Source organism: Polyergus mexicanus, unplaced genomic scaffold (genome assembly GCF_030449975.1).
Source record: "Polyergus mexicanus isolate NDT 795.1 unplaced genomic scaffold, iyPolMexi1.0 SCAF_15, whole genome shotgun sequence".
Classification (NCBI taxonomy): Eukaryota; Metazoa; Arthropoda; class Insecta; order Hymenoptera; family Formicidae; genus Polyergus; species Polyergus mexicanus.
In genome coordinates this window covers 4,030,727-4,049,517 of record NW_027223335.1, presented here as the reverse complement: position 1 = coordinate 4,049,517, position 18,791 = coordinate 4,030,727, and the positions used below count along the sequence as shown (strand labels likewise).

The 18,791-nt window shown below is 35.6% G+C and overlaps 5 protein-coding genes and 1 long non-coding RNA gene across 9 annotated transcripts; 2 read left to right on the top strand and 4 right to left on the bottom strand.

Annotated features, from left to right (window-relative positions):
• Positions 1-1,325: 1,325 nt before the first annotated feature.
• Positions 1,326-5,452, bottom strand: Duba (Deubiquitinating enzyme A). Of its 2 annotated transcripts, none has more exons than XM_070307816.1 (12): positions 4,780-5,452; positions 4,527-4,625; positions 4,099-4,190; positions 3,757-3,881; positions 3,494-3,636; positions 3,243-3,398; positions 3,004-3,160; positions 2,702-2,913; positions 2,470-2,589; positions 2,231-2,386; positions 1,959-2,148; positions 1,326-1,858 (listed from the first exon to the last, which is right to left on the bottom strand). In XM_070307816.1, exons 1-12 carry the CDS (start codon positions 4,924-4,926, stop codon positions 1,704-1,706), a joined length of 1,752 nt encoding a protein of 583 aa, XP_070163917.1. In that variant the 5' UTR covers positions 4,927-5,452; the 3' UTR covers positions 1,326-1,703. The 2 variants fall into 2 exon arrangements, with proteins under 2 accessions (XP_070163917.1, XP_070163918.1); XM_070307817.1 differs by having other exon boundaries at positions 3,494-3,627.
• Positions 4,796-7,883, top strand: Arp10 (Actin-related protein 10). The gene is made up of 6 exons (XM_070307818.1): positions 4,796-5,475; positions 5,704-5,880; positions 6,008-6,160; positions 6,246-6,530; positions 6,600-6,879; positions 7,018-7,883. Exons 1-6 carry the CDS (start codon positions 5,330-5,332, stop codon positions 7,348-7,350), a joined length of 1,374 nt encoding a protein of 457 aa, XP_070163919.1. The 5' UTR covers positions 4,796-5,329; the 3' UTR covers positions 7,351-7,883.
• On the bottom strand, positions 7,435-8,931 carry Eif3f1 (eukaryotic translation initiation factor 3 subunit f1). The gene is made up of 5 exons (XM_070307819.1): positions 8,784-8,931; positions 8,518-8,687; positions 8,231-8,413; positions 7,882-8,100; positions 7,435-7,812 (listed from the first exon to the last, which is right to left on the bottom strand). The coding sequence occupies exons 1-5, from the start codon at positions 8,890-8,892 to the stop codon at positions 7,639-7,641; spliced, it is 855 nt and encodes a 284-aa protein (XP_070163920.1). The 5' UTR covers positions 8,893-8,931; the 3' UTR covers positions 7,435-7,638.
• A 385-nt stretch (positions 8,932-9,316) lies between these two features.
• LOC138939761 (ATP-binding cassette sub-family B member 10, mitochondrial) lies at positions 9,317-12,432 on the top strand. Of its 3 annotated transcripts, none has more exons than XM_070307900.1 (4): positions 9,317-9,403; positions 9,850-10,404; positions 10,503-11,611; positions 11,697-12,430. In XM_070307900.1, exons 2-4 carry the CDS (start codon positions 9,873-9,875, stop codon positions 11,955-11,957), a joined length of 1,902 nt encoding a protein of 633 aa, XP_070164001.1. In that variant the 5' UTR covers positions 9,317-9,403; positions 9,850-9,872; the 3' UTR covers positions 11,958-12,430. The 3 variants fall into 3 exon arrangements, with proteins under 3 accessions (XP_070164001.1, XP_070164000.1, XP_070163999.1); XM_070307899.1 differs by lacking the exon at positions 9,317-9,403 and adding an exon at positions 9,413-9,671 and having other exon boundaries at positions 11,697-12,432; XM_070307898.1 differs by lacking the exon at positions 9,317-9,403 and having other exon boundaries at positions 9,413-10,404; positions 11,697-12,431.
• On the bottom strand, positions 12,169-16,435 carry LOC138939760 (uncharacterized). The gene has a single exon (XM_070307897.1). The coding sequence runs from the start codon at positions 16,204-16,206 to the stop codon at positions 13,738-13,740; it is 2,469 nt and encodes an 822-aa protein (XP_070163998.1). The 5' UTR covers positions 16,207-16,435; the 3' UTR covers positions 12,169-13,737.
• Positions 16,436-17,196: 761 nt separating this feature from the next.
• LOC138939920 (uncharacterized) lies at positions 17,197-18,722 on the bottom strand. Its single transcript, XR_011447915.1, has 2 exons — positions 18,517-18,722; positions 17,197-18,438 (listed from the first exon to the last, which is right to left on the bottom strand). It is a non-coding gene; the product is annotated as an uncharacterized lncRNA (long non-coding RNA).
• Between the last annotated feature and the right edge of the window lie 69 nt (positions 18,723-18,791).

Below are 18,791 nucleotides of genomic sequence, written 5' to 3'. Positions count from 1 at the left end.
AATTACGAAATAGATATCGAATTTTGTATTTTATCCAAATAGAGGGATCGATATTGTGTGCAATTATATACCTTGGAGGGTGAATATTTGATCGCATTTAAATCCTGTTTTTTTATAACAAACGGCTTTAAATCTTTCTTTCTTCTCACCAAGTACACAGTTCTAAAAGCATATATTTATTTCGTAAAAAAATATATCGAATCGTTTATATATGTGTGCATATATATATATATATATATATATATATATATATATATATATATATATATATATATATATAGCTATCTATATCAAATATAGTAAATTTCTATACAGCACGTAGAGCACATCTCCCGCATTATACAAGAGTTTTATAATATATACCCAAAGGTTCCCTTGCCAAGTATGCTTTCGAATGTGTAATCGTCGATGTTTGGATCCATTTTCACTTTCACAAAACGAGAAAACTTTAAATCATTTTATTTAAGGCAAAATTATGGAAATATTTCGTCTGTGACACATAACTCCTTATTGAAGGACTATTCAGTTTGTTATGATAGGCCATATAAACGGAAACATTTCTGTTTATTTCAAACAGAAACCTGCGCAAACATAATGATTCTCATTTGAGCAACAAATTTATACTGTTTACATAGTATGTATATATAGAACAGAGCTTTGTTTTTATCGACTTCAGATATATATAATAAATACAAACACATTCGAATATATAAATATCAATTTATTTTAATAAAAAATTAAGAGACTTGTGTATGCTGAATTTAGTTTTAGTATAACAAAAACTCTATTCTTCGATTCTGTGCAAACTTTAATTTAAGAAAATTTTATTTCTGATTTATGAAAAATATTTTATGATAGAAATTAAATCGACAAATTTATAAATTTAAATGCAAATATTCAAACATTAATATTTAAAATTAAATTTCAAGAGATTTATCATATATTATTTTTTGTATTATGATAATCCTATTAAATTAAAAGGATGGTTGTATTAAATACCAATAAAAATTAGAGAATTATAGTTATATATATATATATATATATATAAATGATATTTTTTTATTTAGTTTTTTCTTTTTTTACAAATGCAATGCAGATTTCTCTAAAGCATTTTGTGATCTAAACTATATTAAGGAAAAACATCACAATTATCAAATATATATATATTCTGCCTAAACAGATTGCATGTTTTTATAGATGATAAATATCAAATCCCAAAACATAGAAACGTAGAACATTGATCGTGATAAAACGTGGTTATTGTAACAAAAAAAAAAAAAAAAAAAAAAAAAAAAAAAAAAAAAAAAAAAAAAAAAAAACTTCAACAGTAACAATTTCGGAATGATTTATAAACTCTTTTGATCAATTTATAACATGAAAGTATACTGCGCAACGAAAAATAAGTTACGCAGCTATTTTATTAGTGTTAATAAAGCGTCTAACAATTATGACATATGTACTTTTAGAAAGTGCTATACATATGTTATTGTATAGCTGTGTTGTTGAAAGAGAGACAGAACGCAAAAGAGACAAGATTAAAAGGACAAAACCAAATAGTGATTATTGCAACATTTACTTGAGGATGAGAAAACAAATCACCTTAAGCCCTAGCACAATACGGGATTAGATGATACTGCAATATATAAATGTAATATATATTTATACTCTGATATTTTTTGAACTTTGTCGTTATCGACTGCATTTCAAGAATTGTTAATAGCACTGTTACTAGATTCTATCGTATTGGCGCCATCGCTACCGGCGGACACGCGTGACTGCTTCAGGCTATCCAAATATTCTTGTTGCGAAGTCGCCAGTACTTGTGAAAGTATATGGCTGTCTTCCCAATCTGTCAGACCTAGGAAATTCACGATAGTTACTATGAAATCTTGCATTTTCCTTATATGTTCTGATTTTTTTAATATTTAGAGATCGATGTATAATTTAAATATTATTACCGAATACTTCAGGAGGAAGGCGATTGAACAATGAAATGTCGGGTGACGCATTCGCCTCTTTGCTACTGCCCGGTACAGGTTCCTGCGACATCATCTTCACTTCAAAATCCGATGGCAAATGAGATATGCTAGAACCTTGAGTCGACTGATGCTGCGGTGATCTTTTGTTGTATCGTACCGCATCGCTGACCTAACAATCATAATAGGAACATCTTTTACAAATAATATCTTAAGCATGAATGTCTGTCGTATGAATAGAATGAAAAACGGACCTTTGGAGAATTACGTAAATTATCTTGGCTAGTTTGTGTCGTGGTCGGAGAAGAGGTATGGCTACGCTGCTGTCCACGACCTCCATGTGAATGAAAGTGTGAATGATTATGTTGCGCGCTCGTAACTGTGCTCGTACTGCTACTACTGGCTGAACGCTTGATTCAAAAATCGTGACTGAGTCTTTTTGCTCCAATAAAAGAATAACTGGCATAATTTCGATAATTGATTTTTTACTTACTGCTTTACGCATTTCGTTATCGCGCAACCATTGTAAGTAACTTTCCCTGGCCACTTGTTCTTCGATAGCTTCATTAGTCGCTTCCCAATCGGTGGCTTTTATTTTATCCTCCAACATTGTCTTTCATACGTGAAATTGAAATTTTAGAATATCTTTTGAATATATTTGTAAAGCCAAATTGGATATCGTATAAAAAAATTCAGATTTGTTGATATGAACTTATAATGATTACCTGTTCAATTTGTAATTCCTCGCTCTGACGAACTGCGTCCGATATCAGGGCGCGATCAGCAGCACCAGGATTATACGATGGTAAACCAAGCCCAACACCTATAGTGGCCTTGAATGGATCAACTATGCTGTTGTAATGGCTGCCACGTTGATACGATAATCTGATTGGTTCATTGTCACTTTGCACCATAGTATGGAAGATATTGATAGGTTCTACATGAGAAACAAAGATTTGATCAATAACACAAAAAAGAGCAAAATAAAAAAAAATCCTACTATATTAACAAAAAAGGCGTTACATACCGGTACTGTAACAGTACAATTGTACGCTACGATTGTACATTTCTGACATAGCTTGCATTTCTATATGATTTCCGTGAACATATTCTTGCCTCTTCCTGTCTACATAGGTGCTGAAATCTTCTGCTACAAAATGCGAGAAGAACTCCTGATTGGAAGACTAAAAGAAGTATATAATTCAGCCAAGCTGCGCATCAATGTAATATTATTTATGTTATCTTACTTAGTCTACACACACTTACGATATAATCCATACAGTGCTTTCGTACAATTCCATGCATTTCTTGATCTCCATAAACCTGATCCGCTACTGCTCTAAACAAGCAAGCTCCGTCTTCCGCCATCTTCTTTATTATAAGACCCTTTTTCTTAAGACGCTTCTCAAACCATCTATCCCTCTAGATTGTTAAAGATATATAGAGCGTGATATACACGAGTACAAGATAACACATCATATTCACACAAAATATTGAATTTAAAATTTAATACTGACTTCCTGCCACTCCACTAATGTAAGATTATTTTCAGTACGTCCCGTATATTCATCACCGCTGTTGTAGCCATTTGCCAGTTCATCCAAATTTGAAGCATTTCCAACAATGCTTACTCTCCCACTTACACTAGAATCTATATCACCTAAATAAATCAATTTCACTATCCAGCGCTCCACATTTTTATTTTAATAATTTCATGGTTTTGCGATAATGAGATTTAGTGGCTTTTAATCGCGATGCAAATATGAAAGAAATGCATTACCTTGGGAACCGTTGCAAGAAGCAGCAGGTGGAGTAGCTTGCCTCTCGCGTTCTCTTTCTCTCTCCCTTTCCCTGCCTCTGTCCCTTTCTCGGTCACGTTTTGCACGCGAAGATCTGCCGATACAGCTATTAAAAGATCAATAGACCTCTTTTATTAAATATCTAATAAGCACAAATATCTATTATACAAATATACGCAACTTCTTTTGTATATCATACTCTATGTCAATTATACGAGACCCGCGGAAATAAATGTTGCAATATAAGAACGCAATGTAATTTACGCTTTTTATGAAATATATTTTTTTGATCAGTCTTTATCTTTCGAACCAAGTTTAAATACCTGTGAGGACTGGCTCTTTGTCTATGACGTTTACCATGGCTCGGGCCACTTCCATCTTCAAAGTGTTTATCTTCACGACGGTCTACGTTTGCCTGTAAATATATATAAAAACATTATAAATCGATGAAAAATATATCTTTAAAAAAAAATTTGTGATTAAATATTCAATCGTGCAATACTTGCACATAGCGATTGTATGTAACGTAGTATTGTACAATATGGCTCGTTATTTTTTTAATCAAATAAATATTATTCGATACAATAAATTTATTTACTGACATTATTATTCGTATGCATTTACTGATATTATTATTATTATTATTATTATTATGTTATTTTAAATTTACGTCACTCTAATGTACAAAGAGACGATTTATACCTCCACACTATCCGAGATAAAGAAAGGAGAGAAGTTGCCTTTGTCATACCTCATACGAGTTGCTGGTCAACACTATGGGACCATTATGGGATCCATGATCAGCTTGAACCCCATGCAGATCGACGGCGAATCCGCTGGCACCGCGAACCTAGTCAGCGAGTCGGTACACAAAACACTCGTCTTTTAAAACCATGCTTAAGTAAAAATGGAGAGGGGAGGTGGGAGGGGGAGGGGGACGGAGGGAGTGCGGGGAGAGAGAGCGCGAGAGAGAGCAATTCTCCGGAAATCACGATGCGCCTCACCTGATAAGGACTGTTCGGTAGGGCGATGTTGCCGGAGTTGTGCTCGTTCTGCACTACGCCGTGATGAACGTCGACCTCGGGACCAGCGCCTGCCTCGCGCGACCTGTCTTTCGGCGCGTTCGTCTTCTTCTTCGATAGAATTGTCATGATCTCGCGCGATCAATTTCCCTCTCTCTCCTTCGCGACTCGCGAGTCTCAGCTCTCAGCTCGCGGATCCCCTTTATGCGATCGCACCGATCGCCTTACGAACTGCGAACAATGCGAACACGTCGCGAAGCGATCCGCCCCTTCGCGATTTGATTTAATATGATTTTTCACGAGCGCGCTCTCTCTCTCTCTCCGAATCGGCTCCGTCGACTCGTCGTTGGCTGTTGGCTGTTGGCTGTTGGTCGTTGGTCGTTGGTCGTCGATCGTTGGTCGTCGATCGTCGATCGTTGATCGTTGCGTCACGCGTCACGCGTCACGTTACTTTATACACGCAAGAAACTCGAGCGGTCAGGATGACATCGTTCCGTCCTCCGTCGTTCCGCGGCCGCGGCCACCGTGCAACATGTCCGTGAGCGAAAGCAATACGGTGTCGTTTAATCGCTGCTGCTCGGAATGTTTTGTCAAGCGGCCATATTTACATTCGTCGCTCCTCGCTTTGGCTTCGGCGAATGCAAAGTCCATAGATCGAATGGAGAATTTCATTTCATAGTAATGCGACTCTTCGTTTCATCGCGATCTTGACTATTATATAATATTGATCAAACTGGATTTTCGAACATTGGTCAAACTTGGAACGCTTTAAGAACACACACGTACCATATGTTCCTTTGGATTTTTCGATGTGTTTCGTTTGACGCTACGAAAGTTTCGAAGCGTTCGATTGACAAGGAAATCTCTTTGCTCTTTGATCTGTTCGGTCTGTTCTGTCTGTTCTAGCTGTCAAACGACAAACGACTCTGACATTATATATATACATATATATTGTCTGATTACAACGAAAAAGAGGAAAAGAGTGTGGAACGAGTTGAAGAAAATGCTTCGCGGATACGAGGGTGTGAGATATGTTTCGGATAAGCAGATGATAGTTTTTGATATCGGCAGTGCGTACACGAAGTGAGTATCGCGAGAAAAAGAAACGGTATTTACCGAAATTTCATTAGCTTCTCTTCCTCTCTCTTTTTCATATTTTGATAGAATATGTTTATATATTAAATACATTCACATATATATGACAACATAGATTTGGCTATGCCGGAGAAGCGTCTCCACGTGGTATTATCCGAACGGAAGTGAGATGTCCGGAATCCAAAAAAATACGGCGAATCATCGATCATACGGATGTTGAGGACTTGTATCAACTTCTTGTAGAATTTCTTCATCTATTGTTTTTTAAGTAAAACGATACGTTTCTATTACGATACGTTTTTATTTTATGTAATCTCTGAAGATCTTCACTCGAGACAATTTTTATGACGCAGGTATGTTGTGGTGAGTCCGAAAGATGCAAGAATATTGCTCCTGGAGTCACCATTGGCGGTGACATCATTTAGAGATACCATTGCAAAAGTGATGTTTAAACATTTTGAAGTTGGTTCTATATTGTTTCTACCGAGCCATTTAGCAACAATTAGTACTCTTGGTATTGATACAGCTTTGGTATTGGACGTCGGATATCGAGAAGCGATCCTAATTCCTATCTTTGAGGGAATACCAGTTCTCAAAGCTTGGCAGGCATTGCCTCTGGCTGGACAAGTTATACACGAGTGAGTTGCACTTTTTCCTTTCTTATAATATTTACACGACGTCGCTAATTACATTCTTATAATTTTCAGAAACTTAAGGAAATATTTTAACGATATATCAAGCGATATAGATTTATCGGAAAAGGTATTAGAAGATATCAAAGTAAGAACATGCTTTACAACTACATTGGAAAGATCTACAAAGCTAGGAACAAAGGACGCGCCTACTCCTCCTCCCGATATTATGTATCCTAGTGTTAAAAGAATTTTGATACCCGGAGAAATTAGAGAAAAGGCATTTGAAATACTATGGGAGAGAGATAATGATAATCTCTCGTTGCCAACTATGATACTCGATGCTATCGTTAAGGTAAGGACAAGATCTGTTATAAAGCAATTTTAATATTTCACCATTATGTAATAATCTAAATCTCTCATATAACTGAAAATATATATATATATATATATTTATTACATTTAATGTTACATTGGCTAATTTTGATACTAGTGTCCTTTGGATACGAGGCGATTGTTAGTCGAAAATATAATACTCATCGGTGGGACAACAATGACAAAGGGCTTTGCGAGCCGTTTGAAATTGGAATTATTGGCTTTAGTCCAAAGCGATTTGTATAAAAGTAAATTAAAAATACAATCGTTTAAATTTCACACAGCACCTAGTAAACCAAATTATACAGCATGGTTAGGCGGTGCTATCTTTGGCACAACAGATTTACCATTACGATGCTTAACGAAAGAAATATATTTAAAAACGAATCGAGTTCCCGATTGGTCTAGTCTTATAGATAATCAAAAAGACGAAACGTCTTACGAAGTATGAACGAATACGCCGCTTGATTTATCAATTTATGAAAAAAAGTAAATAATTTATACTCTTGTAGTTATTTATAATTGCATATATTGTAATTGTATCATCCTGTAATGCTATTTTTTTATATTTCATTGATATAATTATTATTTCGCACTGTTTATCAAACATTGTTCGAAATCCCAACACACGATCGATGATATTATTAACAGGAATCTAAATATATGGGAAATGAATCGTTCGTATTAGCTTTCCGTTGCATTACATGTTTATACGATATAAAAAATTAAACACTTTTAATCACAGAGTTGTAAGTAGTGTAAGCTTTTCATTAAGTTGCAATTGCGTTTTTATCAATTGCGATAATGCGACAACCATCAGAAGATCCTTAACATTACTATTAAACATTTCGTCGAATTGATCACTAGTCATTTTCGGCACGGAATGTACCATATCCAGTAGGGCTCTGCCGACCTGAAACAAAAGAATTGTCGCGTGTGAATCATTGATTAAATAAGCATTAAAAAGAAAATTTATACTTACTTGATTATCCGGTACGTGTTTCCCTGCTAAAACATCGTCAACATACGCAAGTACTTGTTCTAGCATTAATGAAAGTTTGGAGCAAGCATCCGAGACTTGGGCAAGATCCATCATGGGTTCTACCCCTCCGGTAGATTTTACCCCGGATTGTACATGCGCATGCAATTGAGTCTTGGAGCATAACTGCAGTCCTACAACTTCCGGCTCGTAGCATCTAATCTGTATAGAAAGATTTAACAAGCTTAAAGATAATCTTATATATAAAACAAAATTTTAATACAGTTAAAATGTTTTTGCGTTCCACGATACAAGTCGCTAGCAAATATATCTAGTTACAATTTTTACGAACCTGAACTTTAACCGGCGTGAACATGGAACCTTGCTTGCCATTAGGCACTCCTAACGGAACACATACGTAAGCTTTGATCGCCATTCTCGTTGTATTCGTCAATGTAGTATCAACGGTCAAATGCACCGGATTGTTACATTCTCGCACATAATATTCATGGATAACGGATGAATGTGTGGTGACCTGAGAAACATTTTTCACATTTTTCTATTCGGTTATATAATACCCGAAAAAATATATAAGTATAAAGTACTCGGTAAAAGGAAAAGAAGGGGTTAAAACTCAACCTCATTGCCAGTGGCCCACCAACCGACAATATTCTCTTGCGCGTTAACACGATGATTTAAATCGTACAAGTCCATTCCATAAGTAAGGTCGGCTTCTACCTGGCTCTCGGATTCTTTATGCGGTACGCAAAAGCAATTGGTTACTTCAACTATCCCTTTTTCCACGGTACCTGAAATAACGAAAAACACGTGTTCATGCGGCTGTCAAAACTCCGCCAAAGCGAAAGATCCCTCGCACTCTTGTTCAACGTGCGTATAAACATTACCCAATAAAGTCCCAATAACGCGCAATGATTCCGCTTTTCGTCGTTCGTAAGCATCCACAATCTGAAATAAAACCACGGGATGCACTTTGACAGTGAGATTGAGCGCCATGTTTACGACACTTTACACAGTATACGAGTATAACATAAAGACGGCGAAACCACAGACTTCTATATAATACTAGACCGCTAACTCCTGCGATTACATGCCTTCGAAAAGTATGTACACAACGCATGCGCACACAGTACATACACACATGATTCCTACTTATGTTAGATCATGCATATGTAGATGTTTACTTCTCTCATACGTGATACATACTTTTCATGGTTAATTTTTCGGTCAATATATAAGGGAGTTAGCGATCTAGTATTAATATAGAGGTCTGTGGGCGAGCGCGAGACGCTGAAATCAACTTGACAATGAGTGTCGGATGTATCGATTGGCTACCGTTGCAAGTAACCTTTCGAAACCCTAGAAATTCTAGGAAATTCTAAAATATTCTCTATCCCAATAGCCAATCGATAGTCTGATACTGGGCTTGGGCTTGAGGAGTTTTGCCGCGGAAAAACGACGTCGGCCGATTGTGCCGAATTTTCATAATCGTCGGGCGAAATTTTACGTAAATTAATTTTATGCAAACTTTTTAATCGATACTGCATAATTTTGCACAATGAACTTCTCCCGTTTGTCGATGGACATATATTTCAAGGGTGCCATTACCTTTCGCAACACGCCTAGTTAGCTTATAAATAAAATGATCGTTTAATCATCAGGAATCAAACTCATTGCCGAAAGAGAGTTTCCCTTACTTCAAAAATTAATCGTATTTTTTTCAAAGGCGTAACTATATATTACAATGAGATTTTGTACGATTTTGTACTTTTTAGGTTAGAAACCTTCTGAGCCGAAGAGGCTGACTCTTACAAGAGATTACTCTGTTAACGATTATTTATTCATTATTCACAAAATTTGCATGTCACATAATCAGCGCGATAATCAGAATATAGTATAATATGACGCTTCTCTGGAAATTATTGACTAATCCTGGTATCCTGCGAAAATCAGGATGTTGCGGCATCAGTGTCAGGATGTCGCGGAAATACTTGTTTGGCTTTGGCTCGTGTTTAACAAGACAGAACATCAGAATATCAAGGAAAGGATGTATATTTATTGAATTGAGACATCATACATCTAATGCTATTGGATCCGACACTTCGATACCCATCGTACATTCGGTTAAGACGAAGAAGAGCTCGGAATTAAAGAATCTAATTTTATTAGCTGCGCCTGAAAAATGGAACCTAATGAAGGCCATCGCATTTCTGCTCGTGTCTTCCAGTATAACTATGGCTGTCCCGTTTTGTTTTGGCAAAATCATAGATGTTATCAACGATATGGAAAAAACAAGCGTGACAGAAAAGCTCAATCAGCTAACGTTCGCTCTCTTTGTAATATTTCTCATAGGCGGTGTGAGCAACTTTAGCAGGATTTACTTGATGTCTACAGCAGGACATAGAATTACGCAGTCTCTAAGGAAAAAGGCGTACGCTGCGATTTTACAACAGGAAACGGCAATGTTTGATAAAGAAAGTACGGGAGAACTAGTCGGCAGATTAAGCGGTATATATATATATATATATTTTGCATTTAATATATCATTGAAGCATGTTGACTTTATTTTACATCATATCTTTTTTGATTTTACAACTTTTTTTTAGGAGATACGCAACTTATTAGCTCCGCTGTTACGTCCAACGTATCGGATGGTTTACGCTCCGCTATTATGGCCGTTACAGGAGTCTCTATGATGTTTTATGTGTCGCCGTCACTAGCTTTACTCGGCCTAGCTATAGTACCGCCTGTTGTAATTGTTGCTGCCATTTGGGGACGCGTCTTGAGAAGACTATCCAAGGATCTACAGAGCAGTTTCGCAGTGCTCAACACGACTGCGGAGGAAAGAATTAGTAATATAAGGACAGTTAAAGCATTTGCGCAGGAGAAACGCGAAATTGACAGATACAGCGCTAAGCTACAAGACGTTTTGAGATTGTGTTACAAAGAGAGCTTATATAGAGGAATGTTCTTTGGTATGACTGGTCTTTCTGGGAATGCTATTGTTCTTTCGGTCCTTTACAATGGAGTATTTATGGTTTCAAACTCCGATATAACAATTGGAAACTTAAGCGCCTTTCTGTTATATGCGGGATATGTGGGAATATCTCTAAACGGATTATCTACAGCATACAGTGAATTAAATAAGGCTCTAGGAGCGAATGCTCGTCTATTCGAGTTGATCAATCGAGAGCCGCTTATTCCTGTTCAGGGTGGACAAATATTAGAGAAGGAATTATCGGGAAACATGACGTTTCGAAACGTTTTCTTTGCTTATCCAACACGAAAAACGATACATGTATTGAAAGGTTTTAATTTAAATATAGAAAAATGTTCCATGACAGCTATCGTCGGTTCCTCGGGTTCTGGAAAATCTACCGTAGCATCACTTTTATTAAGACTGTACGATCCTACGAAGGGATCGATATTTTTGGATAATCACGATCTCCGTCTACTCGATCCTATATGGGTAAAGTCACAAATTAGTATTGTATCCCAAGAACCAATTCTTTTTAGCGGCTCGATAAGGGATAATATATTATATGGAATGGAAACCGCGACAGATTCCGATATAGAAGAAGCCGCGAAACAAGCGCATGTATTACAGTTTACAGAAAAAATGACGGATGGATTAGATACAATAGTCGGGGAAAGAGGTATCGCGCTTAGTGGCGGGCAACGTCAGAGAGTCGCCATTGCCAGAGCATTAATAAAGGTAAACTTAATTATAATTATAATTATTGAAATAACTCTTTATCGGTATAAAAAATATTTTCTTTTATTCCTTTCTCTCTTTTTAGAAACCAAAAATTTTAGTATTGGACGAAGCGACCAGTGCCTTAGATGCGGAAAGCGAGTATTTCGTTCAGGAAGCATTAGAACGTGCTATCCGTGGCAGGACGGTAATAACGATTGCTCACAGACTTAGTACAATAAAAAACGCTGATAAAATCGTGGTCCTTGATAGAGGACAAGTGGCAGAAACTGGTACTTATGTCGAACTCATAAACTTGGAGCACGGCTATTTTAAAAAGTTGGTGAAACATCAAACATTTGCATAAAATAATGTACAGGAATCATTGAATGTAATAGTATATCCCTTGATTTGTTATAAGGTTCTTTCCAAGTATGGTGTATACCAGTGTATTATATGTACATATATACATATGTATATTTTTATCACAAAAAAAAAAAAAAAGTAATATTAAACAAATTTTATATTAGCATATTTTTTTGGCAGTAATATATCACAAACTTGGAATAAAAGAAGGGAAGTGCAATATTACGTCTATTGCTCTATTTGTTTATTGCTGAATATTGTAGAAAGATATGTAACGTTCAATTAGCGAAAATTCTTATAAACAATCAAGTATTTACATATAATTATTGTAATTATTGTTATATTGTGGAGAATGGCATTATAATGTCATCTGATTGTTTTTCTCTCTCTCTCTCTTTTTTAAAGCATAAGGTCAGATCAGGTACTCGCTGTGAATAAAAGATAGATGTTGACACAATCTTATTTTTATATATTTTCTTATAAAATAATGTACAGCTATTCTTTTGAGATATCCACATTCGTGTATTATGTTGTTTTATTAATCTATATCAATTATTAAATTAATATCCCATTCCTACGATATATTCTAATAACATTTTCATAGATCAGCAATGAATTCGAATCCGCTTGAGAACATTTTGTGCAAGTACATGTAACTGCAAGCGGTTCAGAATAATCCTAACGGATCCTAACTCGTGTGAATCAATATTTTATTAAAAATTTTATTATAATTTTGTGATGGGCTGCCTAAAGAGTTACGTTCAGATCCGCATAGAGTCGATAACTTTGCTGTTCAGTTATTTACTTAGAATCAGGATATTATATTTTCAATCAAAAAGAACAGGTCAAAAAGCTAGCCCAAATTTTAATTTCTTTTTTTTTATGTGTATATAGCAAACATTCGTAAAAAAAATTATTTGCCCACTTATGAAATCATGAGATATACTTTATACACTGACTCTCCAGTTATAGGCGATACATTCGTAAAATATCGATCTTAAGTTAGCTTAATCAATGTTTCAATACACATCTTTTCGAAGCAACACTGCTTTAACATCTCCAAATGCTGTTGCGCGGTATAGAAAGGTTTATAAGGAATATATTTTTGATCAATCTCGAATATATTTTCGGAATTAGCCTAACAATTTTAAATTCCGAGATATAAATATTTCGAGATTTAATCGAAACTTAGTATAAGGCTGTGATTACATAAACGAAGCTATATTTCGTTTATCTCGGTCACGAGATGTTGCTCGAATCTGTGGTACTGATTTTACGCACATTATTTAAAAATTTATTTATTAGATATATTTGTGCAATACGCAATATACATAATATTTATAGGCACAACCTTATTCTAAGCAGACATTTACGGTATTTGTATAAATCTATATTGAAATGTTTACCAAATCTGGCTTCTATACACAAGCGGTTTTTCAGTATTACAATCTTCTGGGAGTAGGCAGTGTTTTTTTTCTTTTTCTTTTTTTTTCTTCTTTTAAGAGTTAGAGAAAATTCATTTCGATAAATCTCTTTATAAGTGAACGCCGGAGCTATTCAGTCAAGAGAACTTCATTGAAAGCTACTTAATATTTACTCATAATTTAAATTTCACATATAATTAATAATTAACAGTTGTAGAAATTATATGCATACCACGCACAAGGAGCTTGTTTATGCGCAAAGATACTTATGTGTTGACTCTTATTTCAATATCTATCCAAAAAATAGATATCAAATGTTGAACAGAGAGAAACAGCGATTGATTAAATAAGTTAGGATTAACTTTTTGACAACTCCTCCATTGTTTCCTGCTCCATAGGTTCATCCTGTTGAAACGTTGATAATGATTCTTCGTCGTCGACTTCCATTAATTCTGTAGATTCGTGTTTCTTTATACAAATTACACTTTCTATTACAGAAGATTGGTTTTCTGTTGTCGTAATACACACTGTTGCTTTATCTTGCGCATTTGTTAAATTATCATCTTGTATTTCTGTTAACTTTTCATCTTTCAAAGATTGACAACTGATATCATCAGAACTTTCTGTCATCTCGACAGTAGGTGAAACAGGAACAAATTTTTCGATTACAGATGTTGCTTCTTTAGATTTTTCTATTGTACTTATTGGAAATGATACTACAGGTTCGACAAGAGCAGCCTTGTCATTGGAAATTTCCATAACTTTCAAATTATTCGTGCTAAATTCTGGAATCTCAACTTCTTGTTCATTATCATTGCTATTGGGAGATGCTACTCTAGGAACTGCTTCTATAACATTATCCGTTACTTGCGTATTCTCAGTTTTTTGGCTTATAGATTGGTCATGTATAAAACTTTCCTTGGAAGAAATCATTGCGGACACTTCTTTAGAGCACATCTCAGTTTTCTCTGGTTTATATAATGCTTCATTGTTAGATACAATGACTGCGCTCATACATTCATCGGATGTAACTTTATTCTCTTTTTCTTCAAGTTCAGATTCGATAAATATTGCCGTTTTTATGTCGTCGCCGCTCTTGGAACGCAAATTTTCTTTGTCCGAATCTTCGAAAATCGATGTATTCTCTTCCTTTGATTTATTTGAAACTATTTCTTTGGCATTTACACTTTCAGTATTATTTGCCAAAGTTTCGGATCTCATATCAATGTCCGTTTCTAATAAATTTTCGATTAATCTATTTTCATTACAAGACGTTTCGTTTGAATCCATACATTCGGAATTCAATTTATTCAACGCCGTTTCTTCGCTTTTCATGGAATGCCCGACTCCTTCCTCGTCCACGCTGATTATCGTCGATGGAATTGGTCCTTTCTCATCGGATTTACTATCCAAACACTTGTTGTCGTTATCAGATTCAAAGTGTTTTGCTTGGAAAGCAGCTTGTAGATTTCGGGTAGTATCTGTCGTTAAGGGTATTACCGTTGCCACTACGGTTACTGTCGTTGTTGCCGCTGCCGATGTCGTCGATGTTGCTGCCGTTGTTACCGCTATCGCTGTCGCCATCGTCGTCGTCGTCGTGGTCGCGGTCGTCGCCGTCGTTGTTGTCGTCGTCGTCGTCGTCGTAGTCGTCATTGTCGTTGTCATTGTCGTCGTCGTCGTCGTCGTCATGGAACTCGCTGTTCTCGCTGCTTCAATTTCCTTATTTTCTATATCTAGATTGGATTGAGAGTTAGTGTCTTCGTTCATAATTACCTCCGTTATATCAGTAGCACCGACAGACGGTGAGTCACTGATGATCTCGTCATTGATCACTGTTCCAACAGCTGGTAGATTTTGCACAATGGGAACAGTCGATGCGTTTGGCGATATCGGTTCGTGCGACTGCGAAGTTAAATTCGACACAGAAGAGAACTCTGAAGTGGCAGAAATATAATTAGAAGTTGCAATTTCCGTTCTAGAGGAGACTTGTTCTAGCTTCTCTCGAGCAGTCTCGTCCGCGGTAAATATGCTTTTAGTCAACGGAGAAGCAACGGTTGGTACATCACTGTGTAGAAGAGGCGTTTCATTTTCAGCAACAGTATGCACGCTGATGGTGACAGTTGAGGTACAGTCCTTCTCCCAATATTCCATCTCGACATCCTGAGAGGTCGGTTGTTCCGGTTGAGTCGTTTGCTGTGGCTGCGATGGTGGCGGTGGTGACGATGACAGTTGTGACTGTGACGATGACAAGGACGGCGACGGTGAAGGTGAAGGTGAAGGTGAAGGTGAAGGTGAAGGTGAAGGTGAAGGTGGTGGTAATGGTGGTTGCTGCTGCATAACCGAGGCTGTATCCTCCTCGACGGACCCGTTCACCATACCGTCTCCCGTTTCACCGCGTCTAGCTATGGGACCTGGCTCGCGAGTCGAAACCACCAAGATGTTCTTCTCGATGGCGCGCATAAATTTATCCACGCGATTGTACTCCTTACGCGGCGATGTCAGTAACTCGCATATCCGCTGAACGGTAAACGGTGCGTTAGCAAATGACTCTAATCTCTCGAGAAGATTGCTTTTCATAGCATCATAGTTGAAGTGTTCCACGTTAGGACAGGTCGCGAATTCTAAATTGGGACAGTTCTCGTAAAAATCTGTCATTACACGAGTAAGCTTCTCCCTGAAGAGCGTTTTGATCAACGGCCATTGGTAGACGGGATCGCCCGTCTTGGCGACCCAACATAAATAATCCTCCAGTTCTTGTGGAATCACTGTGGGACGTATCTTCTGGAACTCGTCGAGCGCCTGCAACCACTCCTCCAAATTTTCCATCTTCTCCGCCGCCGCCGACAACCTCCTCCGACAAATCTTCTTCGTTTTCTCTCAATTATCTCGATTATCTCGATCCGTTGATAAACTCCGCTGAGTAAAATTCGACAAATTTCGAAAAGAAATGCTCTACGTGAGAGAAACAACCAAAAATGTAAACTAGCAAACACACCGGCCACAAAACAGCAACAATGAGAACTATGGCAAGCGGCAAGGAGGGAGAAGGAGAATGACAGTAGTGCCAACCAGTGCCAACACTGATGCGTCTGGAGTCTGGATCGTCGCAATCATAAGATATATAGACTGGATTGAGCATGCGAGATAGACAAACGCGTGCCTGCTGTAGAAAGAGAGGTACTATATTTGGGGAGGGCTATATTTCTCTCTTTTCTAGCATTTCATTGGTAATTTTTTATATGGAGAGAGACAAAATCACCAATGAGATGTTAGGAAAGAGACAAAGTGGGCCTCCTATGTAGTACTTTTCTTTCTACAGCGAGCGTAGTCTGATACGGGCTTATAAGGATAAGGCATAAACAAAAAGGACTAAAATTTCTTTATCCTGATTGGTTAAATTTCAATCTTCAATCTTCAATCTCAATCTTCAATGCGTAGTCTGATACGGGCTTTGTCTTACGACAAATGTAATATCGGCCTAACACGTCTTGTATACAGAAACCCAAGAGATCCGAATTAAGAATTGATCACATGGAGATGTAAGAATGTGTAAGATGTATAGCCGCGCGCGCACACATACACACATAAGGATGTAGAGAAATTGCGTGCTAATGCAAAAACTAAATTATATATATATATATATAATATTTTTACAGAACAAATATTATTAAAAAATATACATACAAAACATAATATAGATTATTGCAAAACATTTAATCTAAATAGAAGCAAAAATTTGTATTTTGCATATTTATCTCAAAAATTAAATTATGCATTATATGTATATTCCAGGTATACAAAATTACTAGTCCATCCTGTATATGTATCAATATTTATACAGATTAATCTCAATATATATATTTCACAATTTTAAACTTTAATTAGACATATGATAAGATCGTATAACATGTGAGTATACATAGAAACAATTAACAATGGTAAAATAAACTTATATATATTATAAATATCTAAATATATCTTGATATGATAAATTATTGTATCTTCTACTAATCATATATATATATATATATATATATATATATATATATATATATATATATATATATATATATAAGTAATAAATAAATATCTAAATAAATAAATCGCACATTCGAAAATTACAAACATCCAATATCAATACACAGTTTATACACACAAGTCTTATACATACAAAGGCTAATCGAATAAATCTGTGACTTAATAAAGTTAAAATGTTCTCTGTAACTCCATAAATTGCAGTGTATCTTTCGAATGCACAATTTGAAATTGTTTTTTATAAATATAATATATATGAGTAGCTGGGGAAAGGGGGGAGAGATTATATCTTTTACAACTTTCCTCTAAAATATTAATAGCATTTAAAATAATAATATCCTTAAGAATTCTGGTCGAAGTTATTAAGTATATTAACGATATTAACATCATTAAGGATAATATTAACAATTATTTTTTTTTTAGCTATGATAGAAGTATGATAAATTATGGTATGATGATTGTATCAATAATGCAAGATTTGATTTACTTTCATGCTTCATTAAAACAAAGATATTAATTAACTGCATTTATGTCCAAATTATTTATAGCATTGAAAACACATATTTCTCTACAAGTTTCTGAAGAAAATCTTGGAAATCACATATAGCGTTAGACTCGAGATGCTAGTTAAAAGCTTTAATTATTTAAGATCACATTCTTGATCTTTGTATTTAAAGGAACATCCAAGATAATTTAAATTGTTCCGTAATATCTTTAACAGGGCACGACATCAAAACAAATCTGTATCATATTGATCTAATATTCGTGCACTGTACTAGTGTGATATATTGTGTAAATTTGGTTAGATAGACTTGTAATGATAAAAGGCTTAAGAACAATAATCGTATAAGTTCACTCTAAACAGATCTTTGTTAGAACTATCCTATAAATCTGTTGTTATAATAGATTATTAATTTATAGATTTCAATTAACATACATTTTGTAAATTAAGAGTTTTTCGCAAACTTGTATCACTTAAACATCAACCACCATTTTCTTATGAATATCTGTATTACCAACAACCTAAAGAACAATCATATAATATATTGTATATAATATATTGTATATTATGTAAAAGAAGGATGAATATATATTACTCACGGAACAAAATTCTTCGAAACTAATCCTGCCATCTTCGTCTTTATCAGCAAACAATATTGTCTTGTCAACAATTTGCTGTAATTGTGTATCTTTTAAGTTATTGCCTACCATCATTTTTAAGACTTGGAAAAGCTCTCCGTTGCTTATATAACCATCATTATCCATATCATAAATTCTAAATGCAAATCGTAATTTGCTTTCTTTGTCACCCTGCATATTAGTATTTTGTATAATTATATTTGTGTATATAGTACTCTGCGTTGATACCACTGCTT